The sequence below is a fragment of the Erpetoichthys calabaricus genome, chromosome 17 (assembly GCF_900747795.2).
Source record: "Erpetoichthys calabaricus chromosome 17, fErpCal1.3, whole genome shotgun sequence".
Classification (NCBI taxonomy): Eukaryota; Metazoa; Chordata; class Cladistia; order Polypteriformes; family Polypteridae; genus Erpetoichthys; species Erpetoichthys calabaricus.
This window is the reverse complement of record NC_041410.2, coordinates 86227182-86252007: the sequence shown is the minus strand read 5'-3', so window position 1 is coordinate 86252007 and position 24826 is coordinate 86227182. Positions and strand designations below refer to the sequence as shown.

The 24826-nt window shown below is 40.2% G+C and overlaps 1 protein-coding gene across 1 annotated transcript in view; it reads right to left on the bottom strand.

The window, feature by feature from the left end:
- spata5l1 (spermatogenesis associated 5-like 1) overlaps positions 1-12246 on the bottom strand; it is a 29470-nt gene extending 17224 nt beyond the window's left edge. Inside the window, exons 1-2 of the mRNA XM_028823263.2 lie at positions 12049-12246; positions 4608-5694 (exon numbers count right to left, since the gene is read on the bottom strand). Coding sequence (XP_028679096.2) covers positions 4608-5681 — 1074 coding nt within the window. The 5' untranslated portion in view covers positions 5682-5694; positions 12049-12246. The remainder of the gene's footprint in view (positions 1-4607; positions 5695-12048) is intronic.
- Positions 12247-24826: the final 12580 nt, after the last annotated feature.

Sequence of the window (24826 nt, the reverse complement as noted above, 5' to 3'; positions counted from 1 at the left end):
AGGCTTCTTTTAGTCTCAATTATGGTTATAAGAATTCAATAAATAGGTTGTTTGTCTCAGTGCAGTATGGCATTTGATATGCTGGTAAAATGACTTATGAATATGAAGGATTCACAAGTCTAATATTGTAGTATGCAATACCAAGAGACAAATGTCACACTAAAGCCATCTCTGACCGTTCCAAAATGAAGTTCTTTTAGCAGGTCACACTGCACAGATGAATGGCTTCTTTACTGATGCTTTGTAAGTGTTATAGGCACTGAAAGAAGCCATCGTTAAGGTCTTATTACAGAAGGGAAAATAAGTAATGCATTTTTGCAGTAGCTAAACTGAAGTGTTACCAGATAATTGAATGTGCGATAAAGCATACCATGTGATCAACAGACCCAAAACTCAAAAGAGCAGTGATCTGATACTAGGGCTGCCAAATTGTACAAAAATTATGGTTTGAATACTCTTATTTAAAAAAACTAAATATTAAAATATATTCAAAAGTGGGTAAAAAGTTCTACTAAAAGTGCTACTATGTGTACATTTATATTTAATGTGCCTTTGTATGCTTCATTATTATTATTTTTGCTTTTTTGCTCATGGTGCATCTGCCAAGCATGCAGCACTTATAAATCTTGCATGAACACTCCTTCACAAAAACGGGAATTTTTATGCATGGAAAGTGGCGTAATGCATATGTGAAACCCACACAAAATCACTCACGATTACCTAAACACATTAAACACACGCGGTACCTGCCATCTCCTCCTCTAGCCCTCTGCTCCACTATGTGCTTTTCTGGTTCTTGAGTGCAAAAAGACATGAAACCAGCGCTCATCCTTATTTTACACAAGTCGGGGCATGGGGAGTCTATTCATGTTTCTTAAAAAGGAGTTACTGAATATACTAAATGTTGCATTGTAGTAATCTTTATTGATTCCCTCTTCAATATAGTTTTTAAATGGCAAAACACTTGGACTAATGGCAACTTAAAAATTATGATAAAAATAATACACAGCAAAATTTTATAACATCATAAGAAGTGTAGGCTATTTAAATAAAAAAAAAACACAAACCAACAACTTGTGGGAGGTAGATCAACTGTGCGGATCAGCCTAATTTTATAAATCTGTAGAGCGGAATACCTGTGGTCAAAGAATAACGTACATAATTAAACTAAAAGGGATTATTCTCTACCTTTTACTGATGCACAAAAAAAACACGTATCCTTAACACTGTACTTAATTTTTCATTTAACCACAAGACACATGTGGGTTGAGGTAGTGAAGTTGGCTTTCTTGACACTGAAAATGCTCTTTAAAATGTTGAGAAAAATCTTGGGACGAGACTTTTTAGCCTGGGATGAGACGTGACTTTTTCAGAGAGATACTTTCACGTCCCACGAGACAAGACTTTGTGCCAAGAGATTTAACCATGCCCGGGGCCGGAAATAACAGGCAAAGAGTAGATGACAAAATAGAACGTCGTAAAGAATTCAAAAACGTTGGCGTGATACACATGCAGAGCAAGTTAGAGATTATGAAAGTACTAAAATTCGAAAGTCTCAAAAAAATGATTGATTGTGCTAATGTGATCTTTACTAATGGAAATTATTACTCTGTGAAATAACGGAACAGCGAAAAAGAGATCAAACTTTAAGTCAGAGACTTGTAGATCGTCTAATATGTGTTGCCATCAGGGAAAAGCTGTGTTCCCAATGAAGAGGCGTATCCGCGAGAAATAAAAGATTTGTTGTTTGGTGAAAGTGAAATCCACATACGCGAGCAGCAGAGACATGAAGTAGCTGGTGCATAGCGCAGGTTGGGGGGAGGGGGGGTTGGCGAGATTAGCGAGCAGAAGCCCCCTAGTAATAATAAAAGGAAAATGAGAAATGTGGCAGTTATTTCTCATTATGTTTAATGAGAAAGGAAAAGTTGTTTTCATTTGCTACAATGAATGCACAGCAAATCAGGAATCACAGGTTGGATCAGGAGCAAAACGATACTCCTAGGGCGCTGGAGAAGTGTTTGAAATCTGTTATTAGCACACCTGTTAACCAAAAAGCAGAGCAATGCAGTAGAAAAATCTGTCATTTTTATAAATGACAATACAAACTAACAATTAAAAATGATAAAAAATACTAATTCTGGAAGTGATATGCAAAACATATGGAGAAAAAAAAAACAAAAGAATTACAGCATAGTATGCCTAGAGTAGCAGGATACCGAAATTATGTCAGGGATTGCTTTTGAACAAGAATTTTTTTCATACAGGTTTGAATTAAATTCAAATAGGGCTGTCAGAATGAACTGCGCTATCTGACAATGATTTGAGCTTAATGCCACATATCTTTAGATTGTTGTTTAAATTTCTATGTCCACACTGCTAGGTTTTCATTTAAAAATGCAGATACTAATCTCCATTTTCGCCTTTCGTCCACGCAGGCTGTTTTTAACCCCTGAAAGTGAAGACTTTTGAAAAGGTACTCCAGAGCTGTATTTTTCTGAAAATATTGCAGTGTGGTTGGGTGAAAATGAAAAGTTTTTAAAAATACAAACTTTAATTGTGCTCATTACATGGCTCTTCCCGGACTGAATTCAGCTCATTACGATGCGTCATTCCTTGATTGTTCACCGTTTTCATGGAGTAAAATCATATTCCAACATAGCGGACATAGAGAGGTTGCTTTCCATGGCGTTTACCTGCATGCATTACCTGTAGCCTGCCTATCCAAGCAGAATTGGGCAAAAGGAAGGAACCAACCCTAAATGGAAGGGTTCCATACACTCATATTAGGCAAATCAGAATTGCTAATAAACCCAACATACGTGTCCTTTGGGTGTGAATAGCCACAGGAAAAGCCATGAAGACATGGAGAAAATGCACAGGCCATACACATCCAGTGAAAGAGAAAGGGGTTTGAACGCAGAATGCTGTGAGAATGGTACCACCTTGCAGGCCCTTTTAGAATCAAGTATACGTATTTTACAAAAAATTCTCTGTACTTTTTTATCTATAGATCAGTGCCTCCCAAACTCGGTCCTTTGGGACCCCTGTGGCTGCAGGTTTTTGTTCCAACCAGCGTCTGTTTTTTTAATTGGACTCCGGGGTTAATTAAGTGATGTGTTATTTCCCAAGTTCTGTGTTTTGGGAACAATACAGAAATTAGAAAACTAAGTTTGGTTAAAAACAAATAAATAAAAATATTAAAATGTACCAAGCAGTTATATGGGAATAATGTATTTTTTTCTTTTTAACAATATTTTCATCTTGATTTTCCAGGTGTTCTGATTGTACCAAGAAGTTATATGTAGGGTTGCCAGATTAGAAAATTAGAAATATGTGACACTCTTAAAATCTCTTTCATATACAGTATATAGACATATATATATATATATAATTAGAGATAGAGAGATATATATAGATATATATATATATATATATAGATATAGATAAAATAAATTTAAGCATGCCCCCTACACACCCAGACCAATATATTGTACAAAAGTAGAGACATAAGTTAAAAACATAAAGCAAGGATTTTAATGGGTTATGAGGAAAGCAAAAGTACATTCATTAGAAAATTATTTAATACGAGCTAAAAAAAAATTCTGTAAATGTGAAATCATTTGAAAATATTTATTTAATACAGACAACAGATAAATATTATTTAATACAGGCAGTTAGAATAAAAGTGGACCGTGGAAAGTCGTAACTTTGTTGACCGTCCCTGTATGTTGCAATGCTGATCCAGAACTGCACAGCAGCGCAGCTGGAGAGCAAAACGGTAAGAGTGTTGCCATCTTTAGCCAATCAGAGCAACTGAACTAGTCGCAAACAGGCAGCAAACAATCGCTTGGGTTATTTTCATCAAGAGAATCTGAGAAAAAGTATAATTACTTATAAAGTTACAACTAAGTACCATAAGAAGGTAGTAAAAATATATTTTTATTACAAAATTTGAAAATGAACTGAATAGGGACATTTGGGTGTCCCTGAAAGGTCTGTACGGGACAGGGGACAAAATGATCAAATATGGGACATGTCCCGTATATAAAGGCCGTCTGGCCACCCTAGTTATATGGGAATAATGTATTTTTTTCTTTTTAACAATATTTTCATCTTGATTTTCATTCTACTTTTCCAGGTGTTCTAATTGTTTAATTAATCCATTATTTTCTAATTTAGTGGGTCTGACACTTAAGTAGTTGCAGCCTTTCATGATTCAGTGTTGTTTGCCTGGCTGTCTGCTCTGCTCGTTTTCAATTGTCATTATTAAGATACAATGAAGGGAGCACACTGAACAGAGAAAGGGCAAAATGTAATGAAATCCATATAAATCTAGAGTAAAAGCAGAAATGTTTCTAAGTGTCTTATAAATGTAAAAATCATGCTGCTGTGCTTTTCTGAATGAAAATAGAAGAAGAGAGAAAAAAGCCCCAGCTAATTAAAAGAGCTCAGTGTTATTAGGAGTTGTCACTGATTATGAATCTGGCTGGAACAAAAACCTGCAGCCATAGTGGGACCCCAAGGACTGAGTTTGGGAAGCACTGCTATAGATGACGGTTGAGTAAATAAAAAAAAAAAAAAAAAAAAAACAAATCTAAAGACGTTACCTCCCTGTCAAAGCGTCCTGGTCGTCTCAAAGCTGGGTCTAAAGAATCAGGGCGATTTGTTGCGGCCATGACAACAAAGCTTCCGGCGCTGCCCATCCCATCCATCAGTGTCAGAAGCTGTGCAACGAGGCGGTTTTCAGGTGCATTCGTAGACTCTGTGCGTCTGGGGCATACAGAATCAAGTTCATCAATGAAGAGGACACAGGGTCCCTCCTCGGATAAATCCTTTGCCCGTTTAAAAACCCCTCTCAAGTTTTCCTCACTTTCTCCTGGCCTTGATCCAAGGATTACAGGCCCACTTACTGTTAACAAATGAGCCCCGACCTCCCTAGTAACACTTTTGACCACTAGAGTTTTCCCCACGCCGGGTGGTCCGATAAGCAATACCCCCTTAGGACAGGCCAGACCCAGCTTTTGTAACGTTCTTGGGTATCGAAAGGGGAGGCTTAGAATTTCCACCAAAGAGGCAAACACATCATCCAGTCCTCCCAGAGGAATCTTCCAAGAATTCTCTAACTGATATTTGTAGCTCTCTGTGGTCCTAACTTCAGTGACTTTGACAGTCGTTTTTCTGGTGATAAGGCCAACGTCATCTGTACTGGGACTCAGCTTCTGTAATTTGACCAGCTCAACAGGAGTCTCCACAGAAGCTAAAGATATTATGTGGTTTGCCGAAACATAAACGTTATGAAGCATGTCCTTTACAATCTCATGAAGTAAAGTGGATGGCGTCGATCGCTTGAACTCCACTGTTTTAACAACAACAATGACTTTGACATGATGCAGCTTAGTAAAGACTGCTTTCTTTATCTGTTTAAGGTTTACAGCCAGATTCTTGAAAGTCTTCCCTGCAAGCTCTTCAGATATGCACTTGGAGTCGAACTGTAAGAAGCCATCTGCCAGGTCACCTCTTGGCCAAGCAGTACATACGCATTCACCTCGAGGCAGTGAAATTCTTACTGGACTGCCAATATTCAGTCCGAGGGCAGCCATCGCTTTAGGCCCCAGCCTGCAACGCTGTGAGCCCTGGTCCTTTGGGTCTAAAGGCAGCAGTTTTAGATCCATAAATTCCATTTTGGTGGAAATGCTGTATAAAAAAAAAAAAAAAAAAGATTTGAGGTGTACAACAAACAATTCTTCATTTTATAAATATACCATTCTCAAACCCGCTTAATCTCATTCTGGGTGACAGGGTGTCAGTCTATCAAGGCAGAAAACAACACCTGACAGGGTAGGGTGCCAGGCCATTACTGGGCTCACTCAATCATACACTCACAATGGGGCCAGTTTGGATTTGCCATTCACTACAACTTTGAGGATATGGGAGCAAAAGTGAACTTCATGGAGGAAACCTCATGCAGACACAGATGATGTCTGTGTAGAGTCTGCACGTTCTCCCTAAGTGAGGGATTTAAACCCATGATGCGAGGTCCATTAAGTGGCAGCACTACATGTCAAAATATTCAAGATGAATTAAACATTTGTTTTTCAGCCCACTTTCCTAAAAACAAATTATCGTTAACAAAACATAGCGTTCTCAAATCGGATACTCCAATTCGGGGTCAGAAGGGCCTATCCTAACCAGAAACCAATGCGGGACAGGGTGCCACTCCATCATAAACATAATAATCACATTTTCATGGTATAAAAAAAAAAAAATTAACCAATTTAGACAGCAACATGTAACTACCGGACTTGAACCCGTGGAGAGTGTTATACATTTAATTTCACTCTTGTGTAGGTCACCAGTAGTGCTGATCAGCGAAATTGTCCAAATTGTTTATCGAAGTGAATATGCTTTGTTTGCAGAATATTTTCCTGTAAATCAGGGGTGTCGAACTCCGGGCCTGTAGGCCAGCAGTGGCTGCAGGTATTCATTCAGACCCTTTTCCTAATCAGTCACCGGTTTCCACTGCTAATTAAATTCATTTTCCCTTCATTTTAATAGCCCTGTTTTTAAGGATGCGGCTCTCTGAATTTATTCCTTTCTTCATTAAATGACAGCCAAACAGAATTGAGACACGAAACGAGCTGACAGGGTATCCGTCAATAAGGGCGCGCACAAAAAGGCGACCTTCAAAAGGGCGACCTCAATTGGGCGCGGCGAATAAAAGCGCACATAAATAAAAGCGATCTTCAAAAGGGCGACCTCAATTGAGCGCCGAATAACTGCGCGCATAAATAAAGGAGTGCTTCAAAAGGGTGACGTCAATTGGGCGCAGCGAATAAAGGCAAACGCAACAAAATTATTACAGAAAATTTATTACATAAAGGCAATGATTGAACGTATAAAAAGGTGAAAGCAAGAATATTAAAACATCCAATTAATTAATGCATGAACTTCTAACGAACTATTTCTAAAGCTCTCTATATTTCGTTGTTTTCAAAATTACAGAAAATTAGATTAAGGCAATGACTGAACATATTGCGGTCCGTCAGTAGAAGAAGTTGCTCGTTGTTTCATGTCCACTATTGCTTTCCTTGTTTCGATCTTCGCCACATCTGGAACATGGTTGTGTGTAGATGGTCTCTTGACGAATAATCCATTTTTGGTATGACAGCGAGACGAACATTTTCCAATCCTATATTCAGTGCATTTCCAGATGTGTTTCCCGTTGATAGTTTTCTCCTTTCTGAATGTATAGCCTTCGACTACGAGTAGATCTGCACCTTTGTTGCTCTTCACATATTCCAGAGCCATTTCAACTAAATTATCTACGAACACCTTTATTTGCTGTGCTCAATTGAGGTCTCCTTTTTGAAGCTCGCCTTTATTTGCGCGTGCATTTATTCGGCGCTCAATTGAGGTCACCCTTTTGAAGCTCGCCTATATTTACGGGCGCCTTTATTCGGCGCTCAATTGAGGTCGCCCTTTTGAAGGTTGCCTTTATTTACGTGCGCCTTTATTCTCCGCGCCCAATTGAGGTCGCCCTTTTGAAGGTTGCCTTTTTGTGCGTGCCCTTATTGAATAGAACCAGCTGACAGATGACCAGCTAAACTGGGGCTTCAAACTCCAACCAGTTTCTTAATGAGAAGCTGATTCTTGCTGTTAATTAAACTCATTCTCTAATTTCATGGCCTGTTGCTGCTCTCATTCTGCCACAGCAGACTTATAATTTATGGCACCACTGACTCCAACTTCTCCATTTGTAATTAGACCTAGATAGATAGGTAGATACTGTATATAGAGAAGACACTAACTAGACAGACAGACAGACATGTAAGGCACTAGATCAGGGGTGGTGAACTCCAGGCCTGGAGGGCCACAGTGGCTACAGGTTTTCTTTCCAACCTTTTCCTAATCAGTGACCAGTTTTCACTGCTAATTAACTTTTTCCCATTCACTTTAATAGTTCTGTTAGAAGAGTTCAGCCCTCTGAATTGATTCCTTTCTTCATTAAATGACAGCCAAGCAGAAATGATGTGAAATGAGCTAACAGCTGACCAGCTAAACTGGGGCTTCAAACTCCAACCAATTTCACTCCAATCACTTTCTTAATGAGAAGCCAATTCTTGCTGTTAATTAAACCCGTTATTTAATTCCATGGCTTGTTGCTGCTCTCATTCTGCCACAGCACACATTTCGAAAACTGTTGTTTTTCTGTTCTTTCTAAGAGCACCGTCAAAATGTTTTGGTGACCTGAGAGATCAACCTTACCAAGACCATCGCCTCTCTTTAATTTCAGATATTGTGTGATGGGCACAGGGGAGCTGCTCATGTGATGGCTTGTTTTGTGTCTCATTATTGTTTCGCTGCTAAAAAGAAGCAACTATGCGGCCTGAGTCAAGTTAATTAAAAGAAGTAATCAGCAGCAAAAACTGGTCACTAATTAAGAAGATGGTAAGAATGAAAACCTGCAGCCACTGTGGCCCTCCGGGACTGGAGTTCGACACCTGTGCTGTAAATTCACCTTCCGGCCAGCTTAGATGGATCCCCCCTACCTAAATCCTGTGCCCATAATGTTTTGCAAGGGCAGTGTAAGATCATTGACAACCTCCTTTAAGCATGCATGATGTCAGGACTGGATCAGCACTTCAGTCTTCAACGTGCAGCATTTTCAATTGAGTGTTACCTTAGTGGACCATAAGGAGAAATATTAGGAGTACTGCCACTAGATACATAACTAGGATCTCTGGAGCTACATTCCAAAATAAGCTGTAAAGGAGCCCTGCCTGAGAAAGAAGACACAGGCAACCCTGCAAAATAATAACAAAAGATTTAGTACTGTTTACAAGGCAATTCTATCTTCTTTATGGAAGAAAAAAGTGCAAAGCATCTGCACAGAGATTAGAAACATAAAGAAAGTGCCAGCTGCACCTGAAATCGAATCTTCAAGGTACTTGTTGCACAGCTAACGTGTGCCACGAAACAAACTCTGCTGGCACAATGATGCATATTATATTTACTGCTAGTTTGTTGTATTTTGTTTGTGGTTATTGAACCGTCTGTCTTTGTTGTTGGAGGCACGCAGGCTCAGTGGTTAGCACCAGGGGTGTTGAGTCAGTACACCAAAACCTTCGACTCAACACTCTGACTTATAATTTATGGCACCACTGACTCCGACTTCTCCATTTGTAATTAGACATAGATAGATAGATAGATAGATAGATAGATAGATATGTAAGGCAGTAGATCAGGGGTGGCGAACTCCAGGCCTGGAGGGCCACAATTGCTACAGGTTTTCATTCTAACCTTTTCCTAATCAGTGACCAGTTTTCACTGCTAATTAACTTTTTTTCCCCATCACTTTAATAGCTCTGTTAGAAGAGTTCAGCCCTCTGAATTGATTCCTTTCTTCATTAAATGACAGCCAAGCAGAAATGAGATGTGAAACGAGCTAACAGCTGACCAGCCAAACTGGGGCTTCAAACTCCAACCAATTTCAATCCAATCACTTTCTTAATGAGAAGCCAATTCTTGCTGTTAATTAAACCCGTTATTTAATTCCATGACTTGTTGCAGCTCTCATTCTGCCACAGTACACATTTTGAAAACTTGTTTTTCTGTTCTTACTAAGTCAAGTCAAGTTGGGGAGCATGCACTGGTATAGCGTGTCGCCGCACACACTACACGTCGAAACAGCTCGGGATCCCGGTTGGCAACCCCCCAGGCAGACACGTGGTCCAGTCCTACCCTCCAGAAATGACCCTCTATCTGCCGCAGCCAGGAGTTACATGGGCAACCCCTTGGCCTGGTCCAGCCACTTGGGTCCCCAACAATGAGGATCTTCTGAGCCGGATCACCCTCGGGGAAACGCGCCACATGGCCGTAACTGACGCTCCCTCACAATGCAAGTAATGCGCCTCATTCGGGACTCCATAAGCAACTGCTCATTCGACACAAACCAACGGTACCCAAGGATTTCCCAGAGAGACACAGTACCAAAGGAGTCCTGTCTTCGTCTCAGGTCACTGGATAGCATCCATGTCTCACAACCATATAGTAAGACAGGAAGCACCAGGACTCTAAAGACTTGGACCTTCGTCCCTTTGCATAGATATCGGGAGCGCCACACACCCCTTTCCAGCAACCTCATGACCCCCCATGCTCTTCCAATTCGTCTACTGACTTCACAGGAAGAGTCACCAGAGACATGAATGTCACTACCAAGGTAAGTAAACCTCTCAACAAACTCTCTAAGAGCACCGTCAAAATGTTTTGGTGACCTGAGAGATCAACCTTACCAAGACCATCACCTGTCTTTAATTTCAGATATTGTGTAATGGGCACAGGGGAGCTGGTCATGTGGTGGCTTTTTTTTTGTCTCATTATTGTTTCGCTGCTAAAAAGAAGCAACTATGGGGCCTGAGTCAAGTTAATTGAAAGTAGTAATCAGCAGCAAAAACTGATCACTAATTAAGAAGATGGTAAGAATGAAAACCTGCAGCCACTGCGGCACTCGAGGCCTGGAGTTCGCCACCCCTGCACTAGATAGAAAGATCTTTATTTGTCCCCAGGGGAAAATTTGGCTTTTTATCGTAGCTCATTAAATAAATAAATAGGTAGTTAATTAAATAAATATACACACACTATAGGTCAAAACACATACCACAATGACTATAAGGCAAGAAATTTACTACAGTATGTTGATAGTACACAACATACAAGACTTTTCATAATTTGATAGGGTTACTTTTTAGCACCCTAACCTGTTCATGTTTGGGTTTAAAGGCTGTAACGATGTCACTGTGGCTTTTTTATTATTTATGAAATAATATTTAAAAAGCTGTTATATTTTTACCAAAAGGCTTAAACAAAATTTTTTTTAATTGAATCTGTATAAGTGAAATTGGAAATTTTAATTCATTACTGCAGTATTTACATTTAATCAAAATTGGTATATTTTTACCGACTCTGATTAGACAGCCACGGATTCTTCACAGCTCATATCACATTTTTGGCCACAATAATCAATCCAGCATGGCTTGCTGATGCTTTCGTAGCCTTTAGGAGCAAATAAAGCATTGTTATAAACCACTGAAACCTGGCTCAGTTTCTCCTTCCCCATCGACTTCAATGCGTTTCGCAGAGTCAAGTGAAGCTTCCAGTGTACGTTTCCGTGATTTCGGAGAATTTACGGAAAAGCGAACCGCTTAGTTCGCTCGTCTCCAGTTATAAGCGAAACAAAAGCGCTTAATTTAGGCATGAACATTACTGACAATTTAAATTTCTGGTAACAATATATGTAGTCTTGAAGCTACATTTCAATTGTACCATTAACTTTTTTCGAATGCTGACACGCAATAAAGTCACAAATATGAACAAGAATGTTTTGTATTGAAGTACACTACTTTAAATAATACATGGATTTGTTTCTTCAAGAAACACGAATGCTTTTTCTAGTTCCGTGGAATCTGTATATATAAAAAAAAGAAAACAAAAAATCCTTCTTAAATTCAATCTGAATAGGAAACATGCTATCGCCTAGTGGAACCATTGTCTTGGATTCAAATACCACGCCTGCACTGCAAGTTGTCAATGTGGAGTTCGCACGTTCTCGCAGTGGCTGACGTAGCCCTAAAGATGTACAGGTCAGACGGATTGGCGCTGATGAACTGACCCCATTAGCGCGTGCCTTCCAATAGCTCTACACGCACTGCTGTCGTCGGGATACACACAGTCTCTCTGAAAATGTCAATGTATGTGTGCGTACATACTGTATACGGGCGTATTGAATAAGGCACATTTTATTTGCACATACAGACGATAAATGTCACGAATTATAACAGAGTGGCCAAAGTTCATAGGGTCAATATTGTCACATGTACAGAGAGCAGTGAAATTCTTATTTACATGTGCTGATCAATACGAACTTATGAAAAGAGTAAACCGATATATGTAAACCAAATCCGTGATGCTCCCGCTTGGAAATGATGCAACCGCAAATGTATTTTCACTAGAAACCAAAAACACAGTCAATTACATAAGCATTTAACTCACAACAATGCCGGACGAAAATCTCATCTCCTTATAAATGAGCCCACAAAGGACAAATGCAGCAGGTCATTCCTCATAATACTTAGCAACATAAGAGCCCCGCCTCCCAAAAAGTACGCTTTTTGAGGTTGATTGAAATTCTTCATTACACGCAAAATTCCCACGTCGCTCCACATGCCGTTAAACTGAATAGAAGGGAACATTATGACGTTACAGCAAAGGAAATTGGCCGACTGTTAATTTTTCCAGAGTTTAGCGTGTCTGATCAACGAAGGAGATGAAAGTTCCGGTGCCTTCATCTGGGAAATTTTGTTCAAAATAGGGTCGATAAATCAATTGAATATTTTATGTTAACTGTCATCAACGGCTGTTATAAGGCAACATTTCCTCAGGAAATCTTCACCAAAGACCTATCTGTACGCTCAGAATAACAAACTATGTAAAAAGATTGGCCGACAATATGCATTCCCAGAGTTGATAAGTGAATGGCATTTTTGGTTCTGTTTCGCGGGTCATGTACTTGGAATTGATCTGTAAGAGCAATTGGAAAATCTATCTATTTATCTAAAATAGTACCTTATCTGTCCTAATTTTAAATCTAAAAGGGTACTTAATTCACCTAAGTATTATTGCATTAAGAATTGCGTATGTAAAGGGCTTATAATATAGTCAGTGGTCACCAGAGGGCAGTGTTGTCTTTCCAAAGTGCTGCCAGTAGTTCCATTTATTTGTTTCACTTTTGAGTATCCCTGCGGTGGGCTGGCCCCCTGCCCGGGGTTTGTTTCCTGCCTTGCGCCCTGTGTTGGCTGGGATTGCCTCCAGCGGACCCCCGTGACCCTGTAGTTAGGATATAGCGGGTTAGATAATGGATGGATGGACTTTTGAGTATCCAGCCTTAGTTTTGAAACTGCTTTATTAAAGTTTAGGGCCCCTGGGAGTGAGGGGCTTATCCTGGCAGTGGTACGTGTAAGTCATTGATCAACACTGGATGGAATGACAGTGTACTGCAGGTTACAGTCACCTAGCAAGGCAATTTAGACAAACCCATTATAATAACCTTAATGTCTTTGAAAGTATGGGTTGGAAACTGGAGAAGAACATGTATTAACGCAATATGTAAAATTATTTAGCATAATCGATGATGGCAGCTACTAATTTTGCCCTTTGTGCTTAAAAAAGAAGAGATGTTTCAGCTGTGTATTTCTTTTACAGTAAGTATGATGAGTCATAATTTCTGACTGCTCATAATATTTAATAGAAGCAATAATAATACCCATCAGCTAATATTTTAGTATTGTTTTAGTTACCCTTGACAGCCTATTCTCCACATTTATATTACTTTTTTTGACGTTGTATGGTGGTTAGCACCACCTGCACACAGCTCTCCTCAAGGCTGGATGTGAATTCAGGCCGACTGACGTCTATATGGAGCTTTAATGATCTGCTTGTACGTCGGCCCATTAATCTGCAATTCTAAATGAGTGAGTGTGCCGGAAGGTGTGTTGTGGTGGCCTGGTGTCCCCCTTCCAGTGTTGGTTCCTGCTACTTTCATTTTCTACAGCCCCTCATGACCCTGAAGTGGATTAAATGTCAGTCAATGGATGGATGCTGTTAGTGCTTTCCTGCTGTCACTTTATATTAATCTAATTTTCCTCACGATGCCAGTTCTTTGCAGTTCTGGTGACGGGAATAGCCATAAACTCAATAGATCTTCTGGATCGACTTTATTCTATCATATAATTTCCCAGAAGACCTCTTTCCAAATGCTAATGTAGTGCTGGATATAAAGGCTCTTCAACTTAATAGTTCTTTGCAGGACAGAAGAAATCCGTCTCAATCAAACAACCACAGGTAATGGGGTCTCATCAGCTGCTGATCTGCCTCTTGAATGTCATTTCAAAAGTTATTTATTTTGTGTCAATAAGTGGACTTTTAAACCCATCTCCATGCGGTAGAAAGAGTAAGTACTGTAATGGTAAAAATATCGATCTTCAGAGTGGTCTCGTTCAGTTTATCATTTTAATAGTTCTCTCATGACTTCTGAAAGTGAGCTGTAAAGTACAAACAGCCGTAATTACCCCTTTATGACAAAATTTTATTTGGAGTAATTTCATCATTATTGTGACTGAAAGGCCTGGTTGGTGGTCATGGCTCTGAGATGAAATGAAATCTGAGGCTGTGTTCATAACTTTTATTGTGTTGGTATTGACTGGCATGCAGACCAATGTCTAATGTGTATCACAATTAGGGGTCCTTTGGCAGCCTGACAACCCCAGTTTAGCTTTTGTTAGATCATCAACATCAACTTCGTGGTTTCCTGCAAGTTGAAGGTCTGCTTTTCAGATTTGAGAACACCGGTTTGAACAATTAAATGTATCATCTAGACTCCGAGTCACAATTTTCATGTCTCCCTTTATTGTGTCTTGCCATCGTTGTTTTGGTCCCCCATAAGGCCGCCAGCCATCAGTTTTATTGTGGTAGGCAAAGTTGGAGAATCTGCTTGGTGCTGATTGTAGAATGTGGCCATACCACTGCAGTCATCTACCCACATTTTTATCCTGGATTGGTGCAACACCTATTGGTCATCTGGGTGGTTAAATGTGTAAGACCTAACCAACACGAGGCAAAAAAATATTATAGAAAGGATCAGGCGATGGAACATACAGTCGTGTAAAAAAGTAAGTACACCCCGTGGAAACTGTTGACTTTCTCAACATACTAAACAGGCAAAATAACAGACCTTCATCCAAATAGGTGGTACAGGTATGTGTGAAATTAAAATGGCCGTGTTACCTGATTTGGGACATGATCTCTTCTAACATGGCTATCTGTAGGTTGCTCATATTTTCCTCTAATAAGGTCCTGGCAGCATTGGGCACAAGGCAACAACAAGACCCCAGACAGGGCACCAGTCCAGCAAAGAACACACCCAATTAATCAGGTGTCTGCATCTTCAGGATGAAGGAGAAGAGCTGAAGTAGTGAGAGGAAAAAACACACAAAAATGAGGAGAATGTGAAAACTCCACACACAGAATGACCAGGCTGGGACTTGAACCCAGGATTATGGAGGCGGGAGGCAGCAGCACCCCTGAACAGTTAGGTGTATTTTTTAACACCGTATGGATAGATAGATATTAATTTTAGTATAATAGACAGGGATAAATAGATGGATAGATGAATATTAACTTTAGTATAGTTAGATAGATATTAATTTTAGTATAATAGGCAGAGATAGATAGATGGATATTAACTTTAGTATAGTTGGCAGGATTAGATAGATATTAATTTTAGTATAATAGGCAGAGATAGATAGATGGATATTAACTTTTTAGTATAGTTGACAGGATTAGATAGATATTAATTTTAGTAAAATAGGCAGAGATAGATAGATGGATATTAACTTTAGTATAGTTGGCAGGATTAGATAGATAGATATTAATTTTAGTATAATAGGAAGAGATAGATGGATATTAACTTTAGTATAGTTGGCAGGATTAGATAGATATTAATTTTAGTATAATAGGCAGAGATAGATAGATGGATATTAACTTTAGTTGGCAGGATTAGATAGATAGATATTAATTTTAGTATAATAGGAAGAGATAGATGGATATTAACTTTAGTATAGTTGGCAGGATTAGATAGATATTAATTTTAGTATAATAGGCAGAGAGAGATAGATAGATAGATTAGATGAAGAATCCAGTGTTGCATGGGTATATGATATATATGATGTGCTAAGGCAAGAAAGCAAACATTTTGTCTTTACTGGCTGAAAATCAAGAGTCCTATCCTTCACCTTCACTGTCTCTCTGTCAATTTCAGTCCTCATGTGATGAGAATTTGTTCTGTTTGTGTTTATTTGGATTCCATAATTACAGTAACTCCTTGTTGGATCCATTCATGCTGTTTCTTTGTGTATGTTTGGTCCCACATTAATAAACTAGGTGGAAGGTATATACAGTAGGGGGTGATCAAGGGGGATTTCTATTCACTGACATAGATGGGGACTATGTACAGTATAAAGATAGTGCTTTATCAATTATATAAAGACTTATCTATGTACAGTAGATAAATAGATAAGGCACCATATGCAGTCTTAAAATAGATAAGACGCTACATGATACATAGATAGACAAGCCACTATATACAGTATATTGTGGCGGACGGCTGGGGATCCTGCCCAGCCAGGATGCCTGGAAGGACTGGGAGAGAGACAATACCTTCCCTTGGCCCCGAGAGGGCAGCTGCCCTGGTTTGCATGGGGGCCATGGGATCAGAGCTTAGATGCTCAACCTGCGGGGGCCTGTGGCCACTGCCAGGGGGCGCCCAGAGGATTATGGAGCCCTGGACTGCAGCACTTCCGCCACAACCAGAAGTGATGCTGGAAGAGATTCCAGGCACACCCGGAGTGCTTCCAGGTGCTCATGCGGCACTTCCACTACACCAGAAAGTGCTGTCAGAAGATCATCATGAAGCACCTGGAGCACATCTAGGGTATTATAAAAGGGGCTGCCTCACTCCATTAGTCGAGCCGGAGTTGGGAGGAAGAGGACGGAGCTTGTGTTTGGAGGAGTGAGGGCGGCAGAGAGAGAAAAGAAGGGACTGAGTTTGGCTAAAGATACACGTGTGGTCACCATAAGGCTTTGGCGCAGAGTTTTTGTCACACATTATGGCATGTGCTCGTTTTATTTCATACCTGTAAACAGAGCTCAGCTTTTTGCATTACAAAGACAGGCAACAAGCTCCCTGCTGGGTGTACTCTGAGTAATGAAACATGTGCCGATAGTGTGAAATTAAAACGCTTTGAGAAGTACTAAATTGCAACAAGATGCTAGAGGCTTCTGATCTGGTTGGTCTTGTTATGTAAAATAAAATTTGCTTAAGTGAGCCATGGTGTTTAATAAAGTCATTGCTGTCCTAATGAGAGAGTTGGACTTCATTCTAATAAGGTACGAAATGCTGCCTTTTCTACATGGTAGTCATGAGCCTGATATACTCATTGAAAGTCTGGTAAAATCCTTAATTGTGTCCTTGGGTTTCCAAAGGTTCATTTTACAAGGTGACGATTTCTAACCACAGGTTTCTATGGATACGAGCAGAAAAGTGTCTTCAGAACAAATTTGGAGTCTGTTCTGGATATCTTTTATTCTGAAATGTCACATCTTGTACAGCGTGTGTAGCAATCAAGAACGTGTGTGGCGTACACCAAAACTGGTCTACAAGATGAACGCTTGTGTGCCTCCCCCATGAAGGGTGCCAGTGGCTTTCTTATGGTATGACGGATATTTTCCTTTTGCTGAATTTCATAGATGCAAATTCCAGTAACAAAAGGGAACATCTTCATCCCGCAGTGAAGCATTCTTTCCAAATGCTAAGGGAATCTTCTAAGCCTACACTGTAGTTGTCCCTGTTCCTTGCTCACGAGTTCTTGAGCACTAGACTCATCATACCTGCTAGGCCTCAGGGGGCCGTGCCTGCGTGATCAGATGCCATGTCTCTCTCAATCAGGGTTCCTCCCCTGACTGGGGTTCAAATTCATGGGTTACGTCTCTCTTGTTCTTTTTAGATTCTTGTAATGTTCATTAGGTGCATCCATCTTTATTTTTGTATATAAGCTGCCTTTGTTATGTTCCATGTGTTTTGTGGGTGGGTGGCACTGCCACCTTCCAATCCCTGCCAGGAACTGCCCTCCACCCTATAAATCTGGAGGCTATTCCACAGTTCCTGGAGGTTCATTGTGAGTGTGCTTGTGTTTATTGTGATTTTTCAACTTTTTCTTCTGTGTTTGACCCTGGTTTTGGAATTTGTATTGGGACTTGTTTGATTTTTATTGCCTCTGTGTTGCAGGCAATTCCATTTTGCCTTTATGCTCCACAGAGCTTTATTGTGATTGTAATACTCTTTTGTGCAGGATAAATCTTTTATTTTATAAAGATTCAGTACTTACCCTTATTACTAGCCAGGGTTTGATGGTGATATCGCCCTCTAGTGGGCACTATTAGAAGTGCTTTGTGTAAGTGGAGAACGGGCATCCCGGCCAGGATGGGTGATGGTTTCGTACCCGGACAGGAGGCCAGAATGGAATGACAGACGGATTGGCCAGCGGGATGGAAAAATAACTTTGTGCCTTACCAGTATAATATAGTGGATTTACCAGTGGAAGCCGAGAGTCGGGAGCTGTTCTATCCTCCATACACCAGGTGGTGGTGGTCCTCGCATGGCAGCCCAGTCGGGACACCTGTAGGGGTGCTTGGGAGGTGGAGTCCGGAAGTGCAGCCCTGTTGGGGATCCTGGGTTCTGATAGAGAGTTAGAGTTGGAAGGCAGAGGGCAACACTCAATGAGGAGGAAGAATTTATTTATTTATTGTGTTTTTTGGCTAATCTTTGGAAGGGTGATTATTGGAGAAGTGCTGTGTTTAAATAAATATATTTTATTTGAACCCAAAAATGTACTGAGCATTGCTCTGTCTGAGGTCCTGGTGGTTACAGTTGGCACTCTTTAGTGTCTCATGACATCAGACTGCTAGGCCCATCCATGAATAATTTTGCGGTTTTGTATGTAGAAAATAATAATACAGCGAATGTACACATGCTTGAGTTATACTGTATGTTCATTGCATTTCTAGCAATCATGATTACAGTTCTTGCCCAGACTGGTTATATGGCACTGGAAGTAACTCATTGTTGTAAATGTGGACCATTTTTAAGTATTTTATGCTTTATTGTTTTTGTTAATTCTGAGTTGTTTTGTTTCAAGTTTTGATGTTATTTCTGTTAGCTTCACTTATCTGTGTTCTGTCTTCTTGAATGCGTCTCCATTGCCTGTGTTTTGAGGGTGGAGCCTGGGGAGGTGGGGCTACCCTGATGTCACAACTGCTGGCTCCTCCTTCTGGCTATTTATTCCAGTCAGAAGTCAGAGCCAGCATTCAAATGCAGAACTTGTTTGCAGTTTTGTAAATTTTGTGTTTTTCATTTGTAGTGTTTTGGTTTTTTTTTTGGATAATTTCTGCTTGTCAGAGTGGTGCACAGTCAATAAATAACCTGCTCCTCAACAACAAAAAAACAAAGGAGCTTGTTATTGACTTTAGGAAAAACAAAACTGACATCCAGCCACTCATTGGCGGGGCCTGTGTGGAGAGGGTCCCGGTGTTCAGGTTTCTGGGTATGGAGCTGGAGGATGACCTGACCTGGAGCGCCAACACCAAGGAGCTGCTAAAGAAGGCGCAGCAGAGACTGTTTTTTCTGAGAATTCTCAGAAAGAACCACCTCCCAAAAAATCTGCTCCTTGCTTTTTATCATTGTTCCATCGAGAGTGTGCTGATGTACGGACTGTGTGTGTGGTACGGCAGCTGCACTTCTTCAGAAAAGAAAGCGCTCCACAGGGTCGTCAGGATAGCGGAGAGAACAATTGGTTGTACCCTCCCCACTCTGGAACAAATCTACACATCCCGTAGCCGCAAAAAAGCAATTGACATTTCACAGGACTCATCACATCCCGGTCATTGCCTCTTCCAGCTTTTGCCATCGGGCAAGAGATACAGAGCTATGAAAACCAGGAGAAACCTCCTTAAAAACAGCTTTTATCCGAAAGCAATCATGGCCCTGAACTCAGAATAAAACTGCTCCATATTATTCTACCAATGTGCAATATAGACCTTAAGTCACAAGTGCAATTTGTATATTTATTACTATTCGGTTTGTTATTATTTTTCTCTCTTCTTGTCTTTTTGTCTTTTTAACTCTTATTCCTCACACTGAGTCGATTGCACCTTCAATTTCGTTGTTCCTTTGTAAAAAGTGACAATGACAATAAAGATCTATCTGTCTTTGTTACTTGATTCTTCTCTTTGAATAAGTGTTTCAGGGATTGCTTTCTTTGGATTGATGCATACCTTTTTTTAATATTTTTGTTATTCTATTTTGTAAACCAACTCACAAATTATAATGGTTACAATTTGGTATGGTCAGAATTTTCCTAGTTTTATCTCTTTTTAATGACATTTTTGTATATTTTGGACTCTTGTAATCTTTTTGAACTCTCTAAGCTGTCTGGTGTCACACATGTGCACATGGGAGGCAGCTAAAGGGCCTGAATGAGAGTAATTCCATGCCAGACCAGGGGGTGGCAGAGTGCACTGACTCTTTCTCTCACTTCTCTGCAGACCAGTTACAAGAAATTCCACCTGCCCCCCCGATGACATCACTTCCGGTCCAGAGGCCAATGACATCACTTCCAGTTCCAGCCCTATTGATGACATCACTTCCTCTGCTCATCCTTAAAGCCGCCATCTTTGTGGCAAGCAAGTCAGTTCTGTTCTGGACTCTGATCTGTACACTTATGTTCACTTATTCATTTAATCTGCAGCCAGGAAATAATATATGGATGGCTGCCCCAAACTTTTTTCGATTTTTGTGACACTGTCGATTTTTGAGGCCTGCTATGCTGGAAACCAGCGGTTAGAGTAAGCTATTGAAGGTCCTGTCCTGCATTTTATTGAACATTTTGGAGGCTTCACACCTTTTTTGACCATTTTTGTGGCCTGCTAGGTCAAGAAACCAGCAGTTAGCAGTTGGAGTAAGATGGATTAAGCTGACTGGGCCACTTGAGGATAGTCAGAGAAAGTTTTGCTTTCTGGTATTTTCCACCCACACTTTCTCATTTTGACCACCAACTTTTGCATTCTAATCATCTCCCAGGTCTTTTTCATTGACATTCTGCATGTCATAATGTGTGCTTAATTTGGGGCTGAAGCACTGTCCTCTCTATGTGGGTAGGGGGTCCCCCTCAGGCTGTGGGATGAAAAACCAGCCACCTAGCCCTAAGTATGATGAAAAAAAGAGATCCTGGACTCCCACATTCTCCAAACATGGCCCTTGTTGCCCACTCAGACCCACTAAGCCAACAATACCTTCTCAGCATTTTGAATTCTGTTACTTGTGGGGATGCTGCTAAATTTTGAATTCTTTTTTTGTGTACTGTTAAAGGTAATTATTCTTCTTTGTACAAATCTTGAATTGTGACTCTAGTTGTCACTCTGTGTGTCTTGCCTTGATTTCTTGTATCAACGTAACAATTTCTGTACTGTTCTATTGCAAACAAATATCCCTCTGGGGTAGTAAAGTCTACCTAACCTAGTAAATATGACAAGATGGCTACAGAACAGTAGTTACATAAGACAGTGTTTTCTGGTGCTGTGACCCACTTTTTCACATGTATTTGTTTTTGTGACCCACCAAGGTTCCCCTCAGTAAATTGAGCACAATCATTCGAGCAACCACTTACCACTATAAATGATAACAACCCATGACCCACTAGTGGCAGCCGGAGACCCACTTAGAGGTTGAGAAACACTGGCATTAACAATATAAATTGCTTTATCTGAGTGGCAAATAAAGTTTTATGAATGTTGTAACAAGTATATTAATGTTGGCGACAATCAGATTTGTCTGACTGGTTCAAATCACTTTGATCACCTCTCATATTTTGTAGGTACTGGCAATGCCCTAAACGAAAAAAATAAAAACTATACTTAAAATGAACATTTTAATCAACTCAATGTTCATGATAAATTTTCTATGTTTTGTAGTCACTGTGAGGTTGACAGTTTTCTTTGAAACTCTTTCGGTTTTCATTGCCGTATCTTTACAATGTTGGCTCTACCCAAGTCCTCCACATTTGACTGTCCTGTACTTACTCGACTGCCATGTGCATTTTGAGTCCAGCTTCTTTTCAGTACGGTAGCATCTGGGTGGGCTTGAGGTCTACTGCCATCGACCTTACCTTCCAATGCTGTCTTTGCAATGCTTTGGTTGCTCATCTTCAATCCATGTCCAAGCCATCTCTTTTTGTCTCTCACGTACGATGTCTGTCAATGTTCTCCTCACTCTCTGACCTGTTCATTGACTGCCTTCTCTATGTGTTGTACACCATTTTGAACACAAACAGTTTGTTGTTATCCTTTTCTGTGAGTGTCCGTGCTTCGCAGCGGTACTTTTAGCATGTAGTATGTATGAAATTCTGTATTCACGCTAATTCATTTATTATGGCAGATCTTGTCAACTCCACTCTTTTTGTATGTGCTCAGGCAGAAGAAATACAGTACATCATCTGTGAATTGGAAGTTGCTGATTCTTCTACTGGCTATGGTACAATCTCTCTATTTCACAGTGATTATAAAATCATTAGCATGTTGGCTATTTCCCATACTTTGTAAGTATGTATTCAGGTTAACAGGGCACTGGAATCATCGGGTAGAAGGGTCCATTCATTTGATTGACCAGTCCAGCAGTGAATGGCCAATAGGGGTGAGATTTCTTGTTAGCCAAGGTCTCCAGGACCCTGACTGTGTCTGGCTTGTCTCTGACTCTTTTTTCTATAATATGGCTGTGCTTCTACAAGAAGCTGATGGACAGACATTATTGTTAATTAATTTCTACTTTGCTTTTGATGTATTTGAACAAATCTGTATCCTCATATGTGATAGTTTGGTATTTAGTGAGTGCTATAATCTTTTCTTGAATTTTGTCTTGAGAGTTGCACTTGGTGAGGAGTGCTGTGTAAGAACAAAGTAGTTTGTACTCTTGTGTTGGATTCCTGAGGTGGACCTGATAGACTGGCTTTCGGGCTCTATGAAGATGATTACTTGTGTGCTTTTTTGTGTGTTGTGTTTACTACATTTTTGACATCCATTGCACTCCCAACCTACCAGCCAAGGGGTCTCTCTGAATTGTCCCTCCCAAGATTTCTTCCATTTTCTTTCCCTACAGGGTCATTTGTTTTTGTTCTTGTTGTCTTTGGCAGGCTGGAGGGCTGTCATAAAACTGGGCCTGTTAAAGCCCATTGAGGCATTCCTTGTGTGGTTTGGGGCTATACAAGAAAGAAATTGTTATTGTTGTTCACTGTTAAATATTAACTAATTTGCCATACAGTAATTTATCCTAAATTAACAGGCTAAGGCAAAGTAAACTTACAAAGAATTTCCTAAGTGCTTCAAGACTAGACATTAGCATATGTTTATTAAAGTAACACTTAGCAACTGAGACTTGTTGATATCTACTTTAACCATTGGTTTTAAAGGTCATGGACTAGAGGTGCCGATAATGAAGTGGTCTCCAGGAAATCACACATTAACAGAGTCCTTAAAATAGAAGTTTGACATTCTTCATGTTGAAATTATTTCTTCACAAACATGATATAAATGCACTTGCCATGTGAAATTGTATTTCAAAGTCTGATGATTTTTATACATTTTTAAAAAATATCTTCTTCAGACTGGTTCTTTACAATGGAAGCAATGGGGCACACAGCACCACTGGAAAAGAAAAGGCTAAAAACTTCCTCTTTGAATTTTGATAAAAGAAAATGGTCTTTCTGTGTTTCTGACGCATGTGTGTGACAACAAAAGGAATCTGGAAAATCAAAAACTGAAATCTCTCCTTCATCTAAGTATTCAGAGCATTTGCTGTGGCGCTCCAAATTGTGCTCAGGTGACCCCTGGTTGCTGTAATTCTTCTTGAGGTGTGTTGAGAACTTGATTAGAGGCCAAATGAATTGATTGGAGATCATTTAGAAAGGCAGATATGTACTTGCGTTTAGGTCCCTGACCGACCAAGTTGCTATTTATTTATTTATTTTGGGGAATGAACTCAGCTGGGCATGGTCTACTGAAAGAGCTGAGAACAGGAACTGAAACAGAAGTGACAACGATAAAGCCCCAGCTACAATAACTGAACAGGAGCCAGACGGACATGTGAACGAATAAAGGGCAATGCAGTATGGACGAAGGTGGCGGTGGCTCTGAGCTTTCTTAAAGGACACTGGTAATGTAATTATTTTCCATTACAGAATACAGAAGCAGGCAAAGAAAAATTCAAACAAAATTAAAATATACTATCAGAGAATAAAATAGTATAAAGTAAGTACATATCTTAATATATAAAGTGACAGAGATTAATACTAGTTTCAACATTGTACAATTTCATTTTTTCAGAAAATAACGATGTTTTTAAAACTATACACGTTTGTATTTGTGTGTATAATTAAAATTATCCATCAAGTAAATACATTCCTTGTTAATATCTTCATTGATCTAACAAGGAATTGAACTTTGTGCAGCTCATTAGAAAGGTTATAAAGAATATGTGTATGTATAAATATATATGTATATATATATGTGTGTGTGTGTGTTTGTATATACTGTATGTATGTATATAATATAATATATATAGTGAATTAGATGCTGTATAGCGCCCGACCTGACACAGACTCACACTGAGGCACATGTAAAAAGACGCAAAGACTTTATTTTTCTTCAGCTGGAGGGCACGTCTTCCCAGTGAGCCCCCCAGCCGCAACACAGTCCCAAAAGCACTTAAAGTAAATCACAACAAACACTCTTCTGGCACCACCACTCCTCCCATCTAGCTTTGTCCTCCACCTCCTTACTCTGGCTCCTTAGTGGTGGTTACTGGCCCTTTTTATAGCCCATCTGTAAGTGCTCCAAGTGCTTGATCACCTGCTTCTGATTGCACTTCCAGGCGGGGCTTTTGAGTTGTCTAGGCTGGCTCAGGGACCCATGCAGCACCCACTGGCGGCCACCCCAGATCCCAACAGGGCTGTGGAGAACTTCATCTCCCATGGAGCCCTGCGGGAAACTGAGGCACCATCGTCAGCCAGGGAGGCTGCCACCAAGCGTCCCGGGGGAGGTAATGAGACGCCCATGGTTGCTCCCCTGGAACATACGTCGAAGGGGCGTCCCGGCTGGGCATGGGACTCAG